Source organism: Lactuca sativa, chromosome 5 (genome assembly GCF_002870075.4).
Source record: "Lactuca sativa cultivar Salinas chromosome 5, Lsat_Salinas_v11, whole genome shotgun sequence".
NCBI lineage: Eukaryota > Viridiplantae > Streptophyta > Magnoliopsida > Asterales > Asteraceae > Lactuca > Lactuca sativa.
The window spans coordinates 354,810,063-354,830,787 of record NC_056627.2 but is presented as its reverse complement, the minus strand read 5'-3'; the positions used below and the strand labels follow the sequence as shown (position 1 = coordinate 354,830,787).

The 20,725-nt window shown below is 31.9% G+C and overlaps 1 protein-coding gene across 2 annotated transcripts; it reads left to right on the top strand.

Annotated features, from left to right (window-relative positions):
* The first annotated feature begins 408 nt into the window (after positions 1-408).
* Positions 409-20,467, top strand: LOC111903530 (uncharacterized). 2 transcript variants are annotated; one of them, XR_008223814.1, is made up of 2 exons: positions 409-682; positions 20,178-20,467. XR_008223814.1 is itself a non-coding variant. In XM_042895539.2 (2 exons), exon 2 carries the CDS (start codon positions 9,551-9,553, stop codon positions 10,250-10,252), a length of 702 nt encoding a protein of 233 aa, XP_042751473.1. In that variant the 5' UTR covers positions 543-682; positions 5,058-9,550; the 3' UTR covers positions 10,253-10,787. The 2 variants fall into 2 exon arrangements, 1 of the variants encoding a protein (XP_042751473.1); XM_042895539.2 differs by lacking the exon at positions 20,178-20,467 and adding an exon at positions 5,058-10,787 and having other exon boundaries at positions 543-682.
* The last annotated feature ends 258 nt before the right edge of the window (positions 20,468-20,725 follow it).

Here is a 20,725-nt window from a genome sequence, read left to right as displayed (position 1 = left end):
GCCTGGTCCGATTTTAGGGCACGAAAGGAACGAATGATGTATATATTTAAGTTTCGTTAAGTCCACCTAAACATGCCCAGTCCATGTAGACTTCTTTAACCGGGAAAATGAGGGTCACCGGATAATAAAGACTAAATTGTCCGGTTTATCCGGTTTATTGAGTTTTTTCATTCAAAAAAAAAAATTAGGACTTTTTTAAAACTTTTGCCAAAATATAGGGATTTTACTGTAATTATCCTAAAAAATTAAGATAATAAAATTGGATCCCTAATAAAGTACAACAATTTCTTATCTTTTGACGTGTGAAAGAAAAATAAAGAAAAACTGATAACAAAATGAAAAATAAAATGTGACCATACTGAGTCAGTACACAGAGGAGATATGGATATGGATATTTTCAATTTTATATTAATAAACTCGATCCTAAACGATGGGGCGGCTGACACAAAATTCGAACCGACCCGGATTTTTGTTTTCTATTAAGGGATCTCTTCTATTAATCGTTACAGTGAGTTTCTTTACGCTGCAAATTTTAGGGTTTTAAACCTAAGAAACTGAAAATAATTAGATAGCTTCTTGAAATTTTCCGATATTCATTGGCCGGGACGACAATGATTTACGACGTCAACTCGCCGCTGTTCCGATCCTTTCCGAGCCAGAAGGGAGGTTCGTCCGATAAAAGGTAACTTTTTACCCATTTCAACATTCGAACTTGATATTTGTGTCTCTCGTTTATGGTTTCTATTTCATAGTACATTGGTTGGTTTTCTATTTGAGGGTTCGGGAGTGTGTGATAGTTAATGATTTCATCGTTTTTTGGTGGGGATTCTGTTTTTCTTCTTCTTCTTTTTATTGATACTCAATTTGATAGATAAAGAGTCACACCCGCACTATGATGTTAAATGGATCTAAACATGTTTGTCTTTTTATTTGAAAATTGCTAAGCTTCTAAGAGAAAAAAAGCTTTCAAAAAGATTTAACTTTAGAACAAGTGCTGCAATTAGAGTAATCTTGTTAAATTGGAAAGAAATCCATATCAATTCTGCATTGGGAAGGTTCTACATTTGAACTAAAAATCTAACTGTAGTTCTCTTTTTCAAAAGATAAAGGGTTAGGAGGAAGTTTGGTTTTTATGTCATTCCACACTTAACCTTATATCTTAGCTTCTGTATTAGAGCAGTTCATTTAAGGCACTCACATATGCTATGTAGATGCTAGAAAGAAGATAGACACAAGAAGTTTTCAATTAATTTCAGGCTTTTTTGACTAAATTTGACAGAGTCCAATTAATCCTAAAAGAAAACATGTAATTAATTGTAAGAAAGTCGTGAACTTTAAATAAAAAATAGAGAAATTAAATATCCTCCTACTTTTTTTCCTATAAATCCTACTACCCATTCAATTAAATGATCAATTAAATGATGACATGTGTGATTTTAGTATATTAAAATAATATTAAATGCACATTAAATGTAACACATGTTATTTTTAAGATTTGTAGGAACAAAGAGTAGAGGATATTTAATTTCTCTAAAAAATAATAAGTTTTTAATAAATTGGAAAACAGTAATCACTTCTAGTTTCATGTTTGAATTCTAAAAATCGTATCATGTTAAAATTTATTAGTTTTGCGTTTACACACCGACACTGTTTTGAATGTTTCCACACTAAAATTCAATGAATTAAAAAAATAAAATAAGTCCTAAAAATCTAAAATGTTCAAACAATAATAAAAATATTCAAATTAAAATCAAACCCTACTCCCGCATGACCACGTGCTAATTAGCTGGACACATGTTGATCGTTGCTTAAACGGTACGAATTTGATGTGAAAATCGGCCTTGAATGGAATAACAAAATGATTTTATATGAAAGAATGAGATAATAGAAGAGAAGTTTAGAAGCTTTTTGAGGGTTGAATGACATAATTTTCATCCATCTATATATCTATTTATAGGGAAAAAGAGAGACGAAAAGAGCTGGAATTGGATTATGATTAAAAAAAATTGAAAAGAAATTTGTTTAATAAAATCTGAGTGCTCAGATAAAAAACTCAGAGATCTCCACTTTTTTTTTTGTTATAAAATCGGAGTGAGTAATTGGAATTGAGTTACTGTTTAATCGGGACTACAAAATCTCACGACCTTTCAACAGAATTCCCAACAATATGTTTTTTTTGACATGTTCAAATATATATTTTTTATTTTTTTAGAGCTTAACTTTATGTTCATATGCCAGAGTCTTGAATAATGCAGTTTTATTTTACTGATCCATTGTAAATTATGTTTCTTTTATGTTAAAAAGCGGATGTTTTATCCTAACAAAGCCTTTTCTTTATTTGTTGACGTCTTCAGAAAAACTGAGGAACAAAGGCCTTTCATGAATGAGTAACAAATCATGCGTATTCTTAAACATAAGTCATCATTTACATGTTTTGACTTTTTAAGAAAGTTAATTTAGTTCACCAATCATTCATTTGTTAGCCTCTTTTTTATGGTAATTCTTGTATGTGTAAAAGACATGAATGCCCTTCTCTTCAACACCATCAGAAATAGCCCGAAAGCTTATCGAGGTCTCTCTGGTCTTGACTCGTGTAGTAAATACAGCCTCTTTGATGTTAAAGATTTATTCTTGTTTGGGAATGCATATATTTGAGCTTTAGGTAGCCAATCAACATCAAACTTAAAAGTGTTTTATAATGACATTGTTGGGGAAAAAGTGGCCTCATTTTTGCTATTGATTATTTATGTGGATAATAATGGTGGTGGTTGGCACTTTTGGTGCATAATACCTACTTTTACGTAGGTTCTTGAAGATTTGAACTTTGAAAAGACCCCTTTTAATTCTCTAAAAACCCGAACATGTTATGCCGTTAATTTATTACAAGTTTATAATGATGGTAATATTGAAAATATCAAAATGGAGAAATTAGTGGGGCTGATCAACTTCATATTTTAAAAGAGAAATTAAATATTATCCTACCTTTTGTTTTTACTTTTCTTCCTACCTATTTAATATGAATATGTATATTATGAAAAAAATATACTTAGGGTAAAATTGTAAAAAAAATTATAAACTTAAGGGTAAAAACGCAAAAAAATGGTAAACTTAAGTGTTTTTTTACAAATTTAATATAATGGTAACCTGAAAAGCCTGTTATCACCGGTAAAAGGGTAAAACCGAACATTTTTTCGAAAATGTTTGGATAAAAACGGACATAAATTTCAACTTTGGGCAAAACCGATAAAACCCTGAAAACTTGATGGTTTTTATGACATTAACCCATATCATCACTATATAATAAATTGTTCTCATATGTTGGACAATGACAAATCTATCCAAATAATAAACCTATTATTGAAAAAAGTATTAAAAGACAATAAAATAAAATGCATAGGCATAGCAATCAATTAACCAAGATGTATTAACTTATTGACCTGCAATCCTAACCTCCTCCAAGCTTGCGTTCAATTAAAAAAATTATGTAAAAAAAAACAACAAAGTGAAATCTATTATTTAATTATTTTAAAGTCAGTTAGGAATATCATTATCAGTAAACTCATCACACAATCGTGGAAGTTGACGTTTCTTTGGTGTTATTGAGGATCGTATACATTAGTTTTTAGAAGAATCAAATTTAATATCAACATAAGCCGTATAATTGTAAAAATACAACACGACAATAAGAATCATGAAAATTAAAAATAATAGAACATAAGAGATGACAAGAACAACTGAAGTAAAAATCTTCCCTAATAAATAAACAACATTTTGCAATATGTCACACTCTTATTGATTGTGGCACATGTCATTTTGTAGTTATTTTTAATTAAGTTTTTTCCACATGATATTTTGTGGTTTTTTTTTCATTTTATTAAATTTCACATAATATTTAAATGTAATAATTTCAATAAATACAATAATAAATGCATATCAATTTCATTAATTGATTTACTTCTAATTTTAAATTTTCTAAATTAAAGTTTTATTAGTTTCCTTTATTTATTTATCTAAATTATTTGTTTAATTTAAAAGAAAAACACAAATAATTTAATTTTAGTAATACAATATTTTTCTATTTTTTTCTTATAATTGAAACTTCTTAAATGTTTAGAATTTCATATTTTTTCTTTAAAATGAACCCATGTAATATATGGATCTTACACCTAGTATTGTCATATAGTAAGGACAAATAAAAAATTTAAACTCCACCATCTTTTAAAGTAGAGATAGAGGTAGACATGTTACAAATATGATCTTTAATATTATCATGACCAACTTAATTATAAATATTGATCACAATAATAAAAAACATACTAAAAAACATAATCTAACTTTATAAAAAGTTATATAACTTAACCCATACATTATCACTTCCTTCTTTCCAAATCATTGACATCGGTTATACTCTATCTGTCCCAAATTGATAGTCCAATTTTGATTTTTGAAGTTTTTTTCTCTTCAACTTTGACCTTAAATATTCTTATTTGTGTTATGAATTACTTGATAAAACTTTTAACAATGAAAAAACATTTAAAATACAATCCATTCATATATTTTGCATCAAGTATTATCTATTAGAAACAAAAATATTTAAGGTCAAAGTTGAAGAAAAAAGACTTCAAAAGTCAAAAGTGGACTATCAATTTGGGACGGAGGTAGTACATTTTTGAAGACCATCATTTTCTTTAGGGAAAATGTCACCGTAGCCCCACGAACTTTCACATTTTGGTTTAAAAGGTCCCTATTGTTATTTTTTGGCTTTATAAGGGCATGAATTCTCTTTTTACCGGCTAATTAGGGATTTTGCCCCAATTCAACCGGTTTCTTTGCCTAGTCATCACCTAACTCAGTTACAGAGTCAACTTACCCAACTCAGATGACACATCAACGACTCACTAACGGGTTGCCTTGCTTGGGCCCTAAGGGTACAGTGATCACCCAATTCATCACCCATTTTTGTTACCAAATTTGTGAGATTCACCAAAATGTCAGGTTGTCAACCATCTCATTGTATCTTAACATGAAATCGAATTAGGGATTTTTGGATGATGCAGAAGCGTATGGATGAAGTCCTTGACCTGGCTCTAGCCATCGAAATGGTGGAAAGGGCATCTAGGGTCGGGGGTAGAAGCCGGAGCCAACGGACAACAATTGATGATTCTTATCCATGATTGTTAAATCTTTTACTCATCTGTTCTGGAATCGATCTTTGTGAGTAATAGCATTATTGACATCAATTTTGATTTTATCAATTCATTCTTTGTTTAAAAAAGTCTATTTACTCATTCTCGTTTCAACATCAATTTAGTTTCTTGTTTATGTCATTCAATGAAATTAATGATGATATGAAGATTCGATGTTTTAAAGTTTTGAAAATACAAATAATTGTGGTAATGAACTTGACTGATGAGCTGTTTGATCTTAAGATCGATTTGAAGAAGTGGGATTTGGTGTTTATGATGTGCTGGGTTCCGAATGGTTAATTTAACTCACAGGTTGTGTCATACGAGCGAATGAAATTGTGACAGGAACTCAATGGAATGAAATCGTGTTTGTAAGGGTGTTCTTGTGAGTCAAACTAAAAAGGTCAAAATTAGAATTATTGATCTGTGAACGGTGTAATCGGATTTGAAGTACAAATATCAGAAGCGCAACTTTCATCTGCCATCGGAAATTGACTTGATGTTCTTATGGGTTAATGGGAAAGTCAAAATTATGTTAGCTGCGAACGTTTGGCTCGGATATGGCGTTGTGTTTGATCGATTTGGACGAATGGGTTCGTTGTTGGATACTTGACTTATCTCAGATTCTGAATTGGGGGTCGACGGATGCAGCTTGCTAAGGTGTGCCAAGGAGTGCGAGTATGTCTCCAGCGGTGGCAGTGGTCGTTGTTTCTTGGAGTTGACTTTCGGAATTGAGATGGAATGATAACGGGGGTTGGGGGTTGGGGGAGAGTAAGACGAAGAAGAAGCAATGAGAAAGAAAGAAAGAAAGAAATGATGAATGCTATTTTGAGGGGAAGTGATGATAATGGCGATGGATTCCACATGGTTGTTCTCCCTCAATTTCGTGCTCTCATGTTCGTATACATTAGGTGACATCTGATCTGGCAAATGGGTTGGCTTTTTTTTAATGATGTGTACAAGATAACTGGCTGATTGTGAAAGGGGTGACCGGGTGACCCCTTCACTTTCTAGAAAATGACCTTAAAAGCCGGTAAAAAGAGAATTCATGTCTTTATAAAGCCAAAAAATAACAATAGGGACCTTTTAAACAAAAATATGAAAGTTCGTGGGACTACAGTGACATTTTCCCTTTTCTTTATTATTAGAAGAATCATATGTATATTAAGACAAACAAAGTGTAATAAATATAAAATATATCTTTTACATAACTTAACAAAATATGAAATAATATTTACCTTTGTTGAGATTGTTGATGGTATCAAATCAATACATGGTCTCCATAAAGCTTGGTCCGACAACTCTCATTAATACTGAGAGATTTTAGATAAACATTCATATTCATCTTCGACTATATAATGCTCTTCATCATTTGTTAGAAGCACCGTGTTGTTCTTAATCGTGAGCGCAATCTTATATCCATTATCAATATGTTTTTTGTCACTGCAGGATTTAGTTACAATAAATCAAATGAAATGAAGTTCAAAACAAAAAAATATTATAAAAAAGGTCAAAGCTATTGTTCAATTGCATCCAAATTCATTCCTATAATGTTCACTGTTGTAAATGTCTCAACAAAATAAATTGTTATCTGCATGGGTCTCACAAATTATATTGTTGTTCAGTAACCACTTGCATCATATAAAACCATTGCTCAAACCGGAAGACAAATGTAAGAATGTAAAATGATTAAAATGACTTTTGCTCATACCTGACTTATAAACTTTACTCGTCCATAATGGTTAGATGTAACCTATTTTACTAAACGGTTATATACTGTAATTTTTAAAATAATCATATAGTAAAAAATAAACACAATGAACCCTACATGACTCTCTCTAATGTTCCATCTCATATCTACCTATTTATTTATTTTTTCCGTCGGGGTTATTTCCATGTTAAATATACCCCGATGCAAATTTCAAAGTTGGAGAGAGATGGCTTGCAAAGACATCTTTAAGAGTCCATTTTAATGAGTCATATAGGAGTATTATCAAAGCTACATCAATACTACATTGTTTAATGTTATGAACATTTTATTGGTTACGAAAGTAAATTATCGAAGCTGCATAGATTTACCTCTTCGATAGTTAATTGATTAGTTGACAGTAAGTTAGTTTGGTACATGTTAGCATTAGTCAATATGTTAGCTTGTTTTCTTCTTTGTATATAATTAAGCTTTGTATTTAGTCGTCAATTAATAAGAAAATCATATTCATTACTGTTGTTACATCTTTAATCATCTTTTCTTTTCATGGAATAAAAAGTAAAGAACTTCAACATATAACAAAATTGTTGTTCATACAATGTAAATTGTTTGTCACAAAAATAAGATGTTGCAAAATTTTAAAGAATATTAGAAGATGAAAACTATTGTAATTTACATGGACATGTGTATAAAATATATAGTAATAGAAGGTTTTTCTATTAAAACAGTGTAATTTTTTTTAATTTTTCTAATTTTTATTTATTTATTTATTTATTTTTTGCAAATTGAGACCATTGCAAAAAACAGGGATTATAATTCTTTGATTGACAAATAATAATTTTTTTTGACAATTACTTTAATTTTGTTTACATGTGGTATTTCAATGTAATACCCGTTCGTTGAGCGTGTTAACTTAACGGATAAATGAATTACCATTCATTGTTTATATTATGCAATTGCATACGCAACTGATAATACATTACATGTTTACAACTTCTTTTAATATTAACTTTTACAATTTTGGTTATCCCTTATTAAATATATTTTTTATGAAATCATTTTACAAAATTTTTAAATTTTTTTATGACTTTTTTTTTTTTTTTTTTTTTAAAAGTTAGCTTGTTTAATTGGATAGCTCCTTTAATATTATTTCTTACAACGTTGTTTCTAGGAAGCAAAGCAAACGATAATTAAGGTTGTTTGCTAATCTTTTCTTGCGTACCAATTGTAGCAATTTTTTTCATAAATTAAAACTATATACATAATAACTTAAACGGTAAACAAATCATGGCGATTAGAAATGTTCTTTTCTTCCATCTAAATTAAACAGAAATTACAATAGAGAAAAATGTCAAAAATAATAGATTAATTAAAAAACTTATTAAAATTTTTGATACCCTTTGCCTCCATTGTGGTGATTATGAAACATTGACATAGAAGATTTGCATAGTAATATTTGTTGTGATATATCGAAGCCTTAGGTAGGTGTTTTAGTAGCGAATGTTGTTTCAATATCGAAGGTCTTCATGACTTAGGTAGTGTATGTATTTTATCAAACACATTTATGGATTCGTTATTAATATCAAAGTCCTGATATACTTTTTGTATCCGTTGAGTAGACTAATGTAGGTACCTAAGTCATTTGTAACTTTTGCAACTTGTGCATTATACTTCATTTCTCTCAAATGTACTTATACTCTCTCCGGATGAATATGAGCTGAAACCAGATTTTATTTATTTTTCTGTGTACATTTGAACTCTGATTTCATTTTACGATTGATTAAACATCTTTTCAATTGGTATCAGAGCAAGAATAGACATATCGATATAAGAATCTTTTTCGCTATTTCATTTTATTGAATCATTTGTTCTGATTCAATCTTTATGCAAGTGAAAACGTAATTCTTTGATAAATCACTATGATTTAATGATTCTGCGATCGTTAATCAATTGTTTGTATATGATTTCTTTCCCTTCAAGTTTATCCTCTTTCCAACTCGATTTAATGGCAAATTTGAATGTTAACACCATGATGAACTATGCTAATCTGCTTGGATCTTCCACAAATATCCTGATGTTGCTTCCTGAATATTACGATTAGTGGGCAAAACATCTGGAAGAGCTATGCTAATCTACTTGGATCTTCCACAAAATCCTGATGTTGCTTCCTGAGTATTACAATCAGTGGGCAAATTATCTCAATGGAATTGATGAGGATTTGTGGAGATCGATTAAAACGGTACTTATCGTGTTGACCGTCTTCAAGAAGTTTGGTACGACAGGTGAAGCAGAGTATATGATTGCTCAAGGCAACAAGAAAAAAGGTAATGACAAATGATGCATTCGTGAGTTACAAGGAGCTTTACCATTGGTCGTGTATAACTACATCTGTGGCTGCAAGACTACACAACAGATCTGGAACACACTCAAGGAAAACTACCAAAGAAATGAGTAAACTAAGAAAATTTAGGTGATTCAATGCTTATCGGAGTTAGCTGACTTCAAAGAAAAGGAAAATGAATCTATCAAAGCATATTACGATCGATTCAATGAGCTAATTTACAAATGAACCAGATGTAATGTTGTTCGTACCACTCTCGAGTTCAACATAACTTTCATTCTTGGGCTGAAAAAGGAATGGAAGAATATTTATTTGATGATCAAGACCCAAGAGAACTTCGAAACTCATTCACTGTCGAATCTCTACAACATCCTTAAAGCTCATGAGTCAGAGGCGAAAGAGATTGCACAAGAAAATAGCAAATTGAGCTTTGGAGTTCCTTTGGCACTAGTCTCGAAAACCACTGGGAAGGAAGTGTGTTCTGATGGTGAAGCAGATGAGACTGAAGAAAGTCATTTGATGAATTATGATGACGAAGTTGTGGACTGTTATTCAAATAATATGGTCAGGAAATTTTATAAGAAGCGAATTGGTGGAAACTTCAATAACAGATCAGTTAAGAAGTCTTTATCGAATTTTGGTGTTGCTCAAAAGAGTGTCAAAACGGCTGAAGAGAAGAAAGAAGAAAAGAAGATTAAGAAAAGGCTAAAACAAGATTCTGGTTACAATTGTAATTATTGTAATAGACATAATCATCTTACAAGGGATTGCATGTTGAAGAAGCAAGAGGAGAAGAATGAGAAAGTGAAAGAAGAAGCTTACTATGCAATGAAAATTGAAGAGCTTCAAGAAAAGTCAAAGAATCTCTCTATGGTGGCTAAGAATTCAACTGTGGAAGATGGCATATACCAGATTTGGTCTTATGGTTCTGATGATGAGGAGATGCATCATCCGACGCATGAAGTTATGTATGCAAAGCACTATGGAGATCATTCTGAGGAGAAGAGCATGTTCTAAGAGTTTAAGGAGAAGAGTGAAGATGAGAGTGAATAGGAAGAATAGTTAATTGAAGGAAGATGTTTTGTGTCAACCACTTCAAAGTCACCCATGAATGAGAAGGTACATGATTTTATTATCTCTCTTAATGTTCCTTTAAATTCCTATAATACTATTTTATCTGATTTTGATGAAACATGTTCTTACTTGAATGATATGCTAAGTTCTATGAGTAGTGATTTGGAGAATAAAGCTTTGTTTTATGAATCCAGGAATAATTTGGAGGAGAAAAAAACTAGGATTGAGAGCCTAGATTTGAAAATTACTAATATCATGATTGATAGAAATTCCCTTAGAATGGATAATAGTTTATTGGTTATACAACGGAACATATATTGTAACACATCTAAACGTTTGTATGGGAAACTTACTAATCTTTATCATTGATCATATATTTTTTAGGAACAACACCATAAACTACTTCCTTTCATTAATTATGAATGCGAGTTAGTTGATGAGATTACATATGATTGTGAGAGTAAGGCTGCTAAGTATGATCGAGTTCCAAATGATGTGTATGCTTATGGTATTGTTAATATCAATGATTTTTTGGATGCTGATAACTTGGTTGATATTGTGAATGATACTCTATCTAAAAACAAACAATAAAATTTTTGAACAAAACTGAGACTTCAATACAAATTACTCAACAAAAATTTATTGATATCAAAGATGATTATGATAATATTAGTGAAATTTAGGAAGAGGAAGGTGTTGATTGCTCAAAATTGTCTATTATTAAAATCACTTCGTTAGCCAAAAGCAAAGAAAATGATTATTCAAAATCCATGCTAAACAATGATTTATCTTTGACAACTAAAACTGATGATTCTCAAGAGTCGGTTATTGTCAAAGACATAACAAATAATGAAATTGACAGTGAGGATGATTCGAGTGAAAAAGAAATTCCATGAGTTATTGACGCTCAAGTGTTTGAGGATTCAAAAGAATACACAAAGATTTTGAAAGAAAAAAGGAAACATTTTCTTGAACAAAACTCAGTTCTTTATCCACAATTTAATAATGAGTTTCTAAATCAAGTTTTTTTTTTCCACAAAAGGAAATGGGGATAAAGTTGATCCAAAGTTGAATGAATTGTTGAAAGAGGATTATTTGAAAGTGACTGATAAAGGTTTTTAATCGAATCAAAATGTTGAGGAAAATGGTTTGAATCATAGATCAATAACTTTTCAACGTTAAAAGAGTTAAAAATCATTTTCTAGATAATAAAATAACTAAAATGGTGTTTGGCCTGTGAAAACTATCAAGTTTGGTGTTGAAGACAAGTCAGAGAAAAGTTATGATAAGTCTTTACTAGATGAATTAAATGCTCAAAAAGGTCACAAAACGAAGACTCAAACTTTCGAAAGTGATGTCGAAAAATATGATTTAAAAGAAAAAATTTCCAAAAAGAAAGCTCGAAACAAGCTTATTGGAAGAAAAGAAGATATTTTCAGAAAGAAAAGAAATTACAACAAAAATCACTACAAGTTCAAGAAAAGAAATTTTCACAACAATCTAAAACTCATTTTTCAAAAGAATCTTCGAAAGTTTTGCACAAAGGTGTCAACAAAGAAGTTGAGAACATAAATCAAAATGGTTTTTTCACAAAAGTCAAAGGTTGTTCAAAACTTAACAATGGAGAAAACTCATAAGAGGCAAAATCATGATTAGAGAAGTGTTCACAAGACTTTTTTCACAAAATCATAATAGTTTTCAAAAAGAGTCATTTTGGATATCAAAATCATTTTCAACAAAAATCGCAAAAATCTTTTTCGTAAACAAGTTCCTCAAAACCAACAAATTTTATGGAGAGAAAGGCACCATTTAAACTTGATGGACCACAATTTCCAAATCCATCCTCTTTGTACAAATCAAAAGTTTCATTTGTCAAAAGCAAAAATGAATGAAAATTTTCAATCATTGGTTTGAAAGTAAAATAAATAAATTTCAATTGAATGAGTATTCTTAAGAACAAGTCAAACATGCTTATGAGAACTACTTCAATAAATCAATGAGTGGAAGTACTTCATCACGAAAATCATTGTCGAAGCCTTCAAAATGGAAAGAAGCTAAAACATACAAGAAAGTTGATTTTTTTGAAAGTAAGGTTGAAAAAGAGAAAAATTAAAGTTGATGCTTTGATATTGAATGATTATATTTTTGTGCCAAAATCTGATGAAGTTGATTTAACTGAAAAAATAAAAAAAAGGTTCATAGTTGGATTTTTAATTCTACACTGCACACAACTTTTCATACTAGTGTCCAAGGACCCAAAAATCCTTGGGGACATAAATCTTTCTGAATGATTGTAGGTTTTAGGTGACGAACAATATGACGAAAATTGGTACATTGGTTGTGGATGCTTACATATTATGATTGGAAGGAAAGAGAAGCTGAGAGATTTTAGAAAGTTAGAAAATGTTGGAGTTGTGAAGTTTGGTAATAACAGAATTGCAAAGTGAAGGGTTATGGAAAGGTAATGAATGGGAAATTCACTGTTAATAGAGTCGCTTATGTCGAAGGTTTGAAGCATAAACTTATAAGCGTATCTTAGTTAGTAGTTGGAACTGGAAATACAGTTCTCATTGATGAAAATTGAAGTGTTATTTGTAACGGCTGCAGATTCGGGTTAGACATTTAAGATATGATATAAGTTTCGTATAAAGAAAAATAGGAAAAATCATCTGAATCGTCTGTAAGTCGTAAAAATAAGTGCACCAACACACACATACACACACAGACACACACACACACACACACATATATATATATATATATATATATATATATATGTGTGTGTGTGTATGTATATGTGTATATATATATATATATATATATATATATATATATAGAGAGAGAGAGAGAGAGAGAGAACGAGAGAGAGAGAGAGTACACATCGTCTAGATCCTGAAAATATAACTTTCGTAGAAATTCGACTCCGTATGAATTAGATATGATTCCTTTAAGATAGGAATTTTGAGAAAAATAATGTCAAAAACAGAGTCCGTACGTGAGAGTTATGATTTTAACAAAATCATTTAATCTTAGAAAAATAGAGACTAAAAACGAAGTCATAATTAGGTGATAGTGTCTAGAGGAAAGTTTTAGATCTCTTTGAGAGCTTTTTGGGGATATAAAGAGCGTCGAAAACGGAGTCGGTATGAAGAAGTTATGGAATTCACAAAATATGCGATTTGCACCCCACGCAGTGCGCGTCTGGTGCGCGCTTCTAGAATGTGAAAACATGAACCTGGACAGGATGATTGGTATGTACCTGGATTTACCTGGATTAGGTGTCTAAGCCTATAAATAAAATTGGTATGTACTTGAATTGATAGTAACATTGTCCTTTTGAGTTGCCCTTAAACATAACAATTGGACATGATGATTTTTAGAGAGTAAGAAATTAATTTATTTTGTGAATAAAAAATTAAATAAATGGTTTATTAATGTGTTATTAAAATAATATATTAATTAGAAATAATAATGTTTAATTAATAATTAATCATAAATTAATTGGAATGAATTTTGGGATTAACTGGATTAATTAAAAGTACAAGGACTATTTGATTATTTATTGATAGTTGAGAAAGGAAGGCTTTAGAACCTCATGGAATGAGGTGGACAAAAATCTCTAGGGTAAGTCTAGGATATTTCTTCCAAGGCCCCTTCGATAAGGAGATTGGGTTGCCTGGTCACCAAGCAAAGGAATCTTGGGCTTATCCCTTAAACCCTTGCTTTGGCACAAAGTTTCCTCAACTATATATGGAACCTTCTAGCCTTGTTTTCGTCCTTACCCTTCCCTCTACAAGTCTTGGACGAAAATATGTTCTCCTCTATCTTAAATTATCTTCTTGCTAGCTTGGGTGTGATTCCATTAGAGGCACGACACTTGTGGTGCTTGCTTTCAAGAGATCAACAAAGAGGAATTCTATTTGTTTGCTATAACAACAAAATGGTATATAATCCTAAAACCCTCTAATGTTAATTTCGAAAATTGCATAGGGTTTGTAGGTTTCTTTTTGCTGTTCTTAGTTATAGGTTCGATAGATAAAACATAGATCTTATTTAGGTTGCACACAAACTTAAGGGTTTTAATTTTGTTTGTTTACCTAAATCCCATCAGTGGTATAAGAGAGTTTGGTTTGTTTTCTGTTGAATAACTATAGTAGAAGAATAGATCAAATTAGGGTTTATTGAAATTAAACCCTAAGAGGCCATAATTTCGACAAGGGTTAGGGTTTTGGAAACATTAGCCTCCACCCTTTGGACTTCGAAATTAAGGGCTAGGGTTTTGAAACCATAGCCTTCCTCCCCAAGTAATTTCGAAAATGTAGGCTTATAGGGTTCCCATATTTGATACTTGTCAGTTTAATTTGATTAAAATGAATAATTATAAAATTGGAATTCTTTACCTTAATTTTCGAAAATTAGAGGGTAAGGATTAGGATTAAATTATTTGATTATTTTAATTAGATAATCCTTAATTGATTTAATTAATTTATTTAATTATTAATTAAAAGATACTAATCAAATCATTATTAAATTATTTTAAATTTAATTAATTGAATATTAATTTCAAAATTTAAAATAAAAACCCTAGTATTTTGAAAAGTTTAAAATACACCTTATATTATATGTAAAATTAAAAGCTTAATTATTACTATATGTATAAGACTAAAGCCAGTCAACTCTCTAGTACACCTTATTCACGAAGCCATACTATAAGAGGAGTTTAAGGAAGCGGCCTATAAAATGACCTCCATTAGGTATACACTCTTACCCACCGCTCTCTTGTATGGTGGAGGGTCGTTAGCCGAACGGATTTGATAGGACACTATTTCTCATTAAGATTATAATGCTATTAGAAGTACTATAACCTTTTAAATCCCAATTCTCGTTACTTTATGAGAAATGTGAATTAGTATGCTAATCCATAAAATTGCACATTATACCTTATATGTAGTTAGTGGAGAGCGTGTGGTTAACTGACACACTAATAGTGACTATAAATAGTTATAATGGGCATCTTGAAAATTATCATTGTTAATGGAGCGCGTGTGGTTGACCGACACATTAATGAGAGACGATAAAATTACATCGAGAATGCCAAGCATATTTTTATGGTTAGTCACATCTTGTTTGTGACCCTCGACATCCCAGTCACAAAAGTGAGAGCATAATCCGAGATTAAACATGCCATTGATAAGAATCAATAAATCTCAAAAGATCTAGGGGTTTCATAAGATTGGAATTGGTAAAAGCCTTACGTACCTAAAATAGATTCGAATTTGATTACGACATCCCTCTTCAAAGTTCGAATCGAAAATATGGATCCTAACCTTAATTTAAAAAATTATGGTTTAATAATTAAGGATTAAAATCCACTAACTTGAAATATCCTTTCTCCCATTATAGATGTCAAGACAAGACAATAATGGTCTTCCTCATTCATTTGGAAATGGTTTTCATCTTCCTTTTGAAGATGATCTTCCACTTTCTAATCAAGGTGAAAATGTTTTCTCTTCTTCGGGAAATTATGGAACTATACATCATGCTTCTCAAACTCTTCCACCACCTCCTCTAGTGACTCTCCCAACGTCGCGTTTTCCTCGAGTTGAAAGATACAAAGCTACTCAAGCCCTATTGGCATATAGACATCAAGATGGAAATTATGTGTGTATACATGTTCTGGAAATGAAATCGTACATTGACAAGTTGCATAGAATGGGTGCTATTTTCCCAAAGGAACAAGTCATTGATTTGGTTCTTCTTTCACTTCTAAAGTCATATGAACAGTTCGTTGAGAACTTTCATATGATGAACATCGACGTGACCCAAATGTTGATTGTTACTGAAGCAGAAAATGCTTAAGAGCACATCTAAAGCAGAAATGCTTATTGGGTCTAATTCTAAAGTTTCCATGGACATTGACAATGGTAGTCTAAAAAATATTTCTTTTCCCAATGGAAAGGGGTCGGCCAAGGTCAAACAGTTTGATCGTATGGTAAAGAGAAAGGCTAGTTCTTGAATAGTTCCATGTGTTAACCCCAAAGAGTCCATATGTTTCGATTGTCAATTGAAGGGACATTAATTGTGAAGTTGCCCAAAGTATCTGAAAGATCTCAGAGATAGTAAAGCCAATTTGTATGACTTTACTTCAGGTACATCCATTGTCTAACTCCATCGTTTTAACAAGTTCCTATTCATAGACTCTTAATACATGATGGGATAATCACATTTTAATGTTATTGCAGTATCTAAGAGAAAGAAGGAAGCAAAAGTAGAGTGAGCTGAATCTGATCATAAGAGATAGACTTCGATTACATAGTTTGATGATCAGAATTTGGAGCTACTACTTAGCAGTTAGGATAATTTAATAGATTGCTATTACTCTTAGGCGATGTCTAGAAACATAGTTTTCCAATTTATGCGTTGTAAGGACAAGTTCCAAATTTTCGTTTATTTTTAATAAAAGTGAAATTTTGGGTTTATCTGGTTGCCTCATTTTATTTATATAATATGGACTACAACTCATAATACTTCAAGATCCAAAGACAAGATACCAAAAATCAAGGAACTTTGTGACTTACAAAGGTCTAGAAGGTAGAGATCCACAAGCTCCAAGCTTCCAAGCGCAAAATTTCTTTCTTCCTTCACCAAAACACCCAAAATATTCACCAAAGGAGGTTCAAGGAGAGAGGAGGAGCTCAATTTATGAAGAGGAAACTAGGGTTGCTCCCAATGAGCTCTTGATGTGATGGAGGTTGAGAAAATGACCTAAAACATGTTACTATTCCTTTAAATATGTTGAAAACCCTAAAATTCATGGGTTGGGTTGCACAATGACCACTGCGTAGTGGGGGGTTTTCATACACTTCACTCCAACTTAAAACATGCATAACTTCTTTGTTCCAAGTCCGTTTTCAGCGATCTTTATTTGCATGCAAAGGTATTTACAAGACACACATATTTATCCAATTACTTTTGATTTAAAACATATCGAACCAAATTCATTAATTCATGCAAAAACTCTGAAATATCATTTTCCCATTTTACCCTTTGGCTTCAAAGCAATTTGAGGGCTATAATCACTAAACCAACATTATCAACATCCGATAGGGTCTAAACTCTAATCTCTTGAAGCCCAAGTCCTTTACTCGATCACATTATGACCCGTTATCTCGAGAATAGAAACATCCTGAAACTAGGTGTTACGGTTTTAACTTATGTTGTGTATTGATTATGACATCCGTAGGGTTTTTGTATTTTGAAAAAAAAATATTTGTACTCAAAATATTTTAAAAAAAAAGGGACATGTTTCCAGAAAATGTTTTAATTGACTAAGATTTTCTACAAATGGAGATAACATGGTTTTAAAAGCACAAATAATTTTTTTTTTTGGAAAATAGGGGATGTCATATCTATCACAACCGCAAACATCGAATAGAAGAACCTATTTTTTCTTTTCTTTTCTAGATTATTAAAACTAACTTTAGTTTTGTCCTTCACAAATACAACCATTAAATGGTGTTTTTCCTGCAATGAAGTTGTTGATAATCGATTTGCATAACAAAATAGGTGACATTTTTATGAATAATGCTTTGATTTGTAGTATAGAAAATGAAGCACTTGAGAATGTTAAGACTGAAAATGCAATTACTCATTTTCGGAAAACGAAAGAGCGAAGATGTGAACATTAAAATCTAATATATATATATATATATATATATATATATATATATATATATATATATATATATATATATATATATATATTTGTCACTTTGTTATGTCTAGTGAAAATTGGGTTTTTTATTTTTTTTTCTTTGTAAAATCATGTTTTCTACCATTTCTGGCTCATGGGCCGGAAGTCGATTATGTAAGTTTAGTCCTTGTGGAATGATGTAATGATAGTTAAGACATTTAACCCTTGAATTGTGTTGGGCCGAAGGGTAAAAAGGGAAAACGTCATAGGTCGGCTTCTTGCATGAAATATGGATTTTTGTTCGAGAATTTTTAGCCCAAGATATTTAGATGATTTTTGAGGCTCTTCAACACCTTTTCGTGGACATAAAGAAAATAAAAAACAGAGTTGGAACAAAGAAGTTACAACACTTTGAGGTTAGGACGGTTCTGGGTTAAGCCGCATACGCTGGGCGTACGGGGAGTATGTCGGGCGTACTAAGGCTACGTGGATTGTGGGGGATCAACCTGGTACGCTGGGTGTACCAAGAGTATGTTGGGCGCACGCGATCAGACCCCAAACCCTACTTTGAGGGTTTCAAGCCTTATTTAAGCTCCTTAGCTCCCCAAACCCTTTCCATTCTCAGCCTCAACCCCTTCAATGTACTCCATTGAAAACCAAACCCTAGTTTGACACTTGTAAGCAAAAGAAGGTATTTTTAATTGATTTGGAGTGTTCTTGGTGCATCTCGGAGAAGAAGGAGCTTATTTGATAAGTGTTGGTTGCATTGGAGCTTATAGATCCAGACCTTATTCACCTTGATCTTTCTTCTAGAGGTATAAAGTTTGAATCTTGATGAGGCCTTTGTTAGATTTAGCTAGTTTTGGGTGTTATGAGCTTTTGGTCACTTTAAGTGCATAAAGTTTAGATCTTGAAATTGTGGACCTTGTCATGGAAAAAGTTGGAAACTTTATCCATCTAAACACCATATTGATTCAGATTTGAAGGTTGGAGACTAGGACTTATTGGATTAAGTTCAAAAGATGAACTTTTAGTCCCTTAGAGACTTAAAGACTAAATATTGGTTGTTTGGACCATTCTAATGGATAAAGTTAGAAACTTTATCCATTATGGAGTTACTAGGAACCATAAAAATGTGATCTTAACCGTTCTATCTTTTCCATGCAAGAGTTATGATGTCTTAATGGGTTAATAAGTTAGGTTTTTGGATTTTGGACCTTTTCTAGCCACATAAAGTCATAAAGGTGGAAACTTTATGAATTAAGTCGATGTTTTGAGTCTAGATCTGAGCTCTGGACAAAAGGTATTAATTGATAAAGTACTTAATGGAGAAGTAAGAACATGCGATGTACGTTGGATGTACGAGGAGTATGCTGGGCATACTCAACTATCCTAGACTTTGACTTGTGTTGACTTCTATTGACTGTTGACTTTTTAAACCAAGTTTGGTCAAACTTGAGGATTTTGGACTATTGTTTAAGATTTAATTTGATTTTGGTGTTAGCGGATTCGTGGGACCAAGAAGTGTAGAGGGGAGCGTATCACAGTGTTTCAAGGTTCTTTGGTTCAGGTGAGTTTCCCTCACTGTACTTGTGGGTTGAAGACACCAATGTCGGCCCACTAGGTTATGTATCTTGGTATATAGGATGCTTTTATGTTGTAATGATTCGTTAGATCTGTGTCCTAGGATATAAGATGTTGTTATGTTGTAGTGATTTGTTAGATCTGTATCCTGGTATATATATAGGATGTTGTTATGCGGTGGTAATCTATAGATCTGCATGTTTGTCTGTTAACTGGTTATGTGTTTATCTGTTATGTTTATGTTGACATGTTATGATTTTGGGTTGAGGCTAAACTGCTATGTGCGTGAGCCAATATATCGGGGATTTTCCAGTACAATGACTGAGTGGACCTGAGGGTATTCCAGTCCGATGACTGAGTGGACCCATTGCATATTGGCATTCTAGTATGATGACCGAGTGGGCCGAGTCATTCCAGTCTAATGACTGATTGGGCGGGGGGTAATCCAACCCAATGGCTATGGACCTGTGGGTATTCCAGTCCGACTACTAAATGGACCCAACATGTTTGTTTGTATATGTTATGTTGTGTGGTGGTACTTTGGGAGAGCTCACTAAGCTTCGTGCTTATAGTTTCGGTTTTATGTTTCAGGTACTTTATATGATCGGGACAAGACAAAGGCTTGATCGTGTACATCATCTTGGATTTTATGAGATTATGATTTTGGGATACTCTAATATGTGTTTATGACTTTTGGAAATTATGATTTGTGAATGCTTATGATTTTGGATTGGTTTCAAAAAAATGAAAAAAAATCATGATTTTATGGATGTTCCAAATTGGTATCAGAGCCTTTATTTGAGTGAATTGGATGAACATTCGTGTGAATCCAAACTCAAAATAAGTATATGTGAAAGTTTTCTTATTATTTTCAAATTATATTCAACTTATTTTTAGAAGTTCCAAGGAAGGATGAGATGTGTACGACCAGTCAGAGCAAAAAAGTATACCCCAAGTTACCACACTGTTACTTGTTTACGATGATTATGATAGAACTACATGCTAGTGATAGACTAGGGATCTTCATGAATTACATGATCGAATTTCTTGACGTATGATTCCTGATAGCCTAGGAGGACTTGTGATATGTTAGATAAATTTGACATCATTACTGTAGTTGCTTAGTGTGTGCATCATGG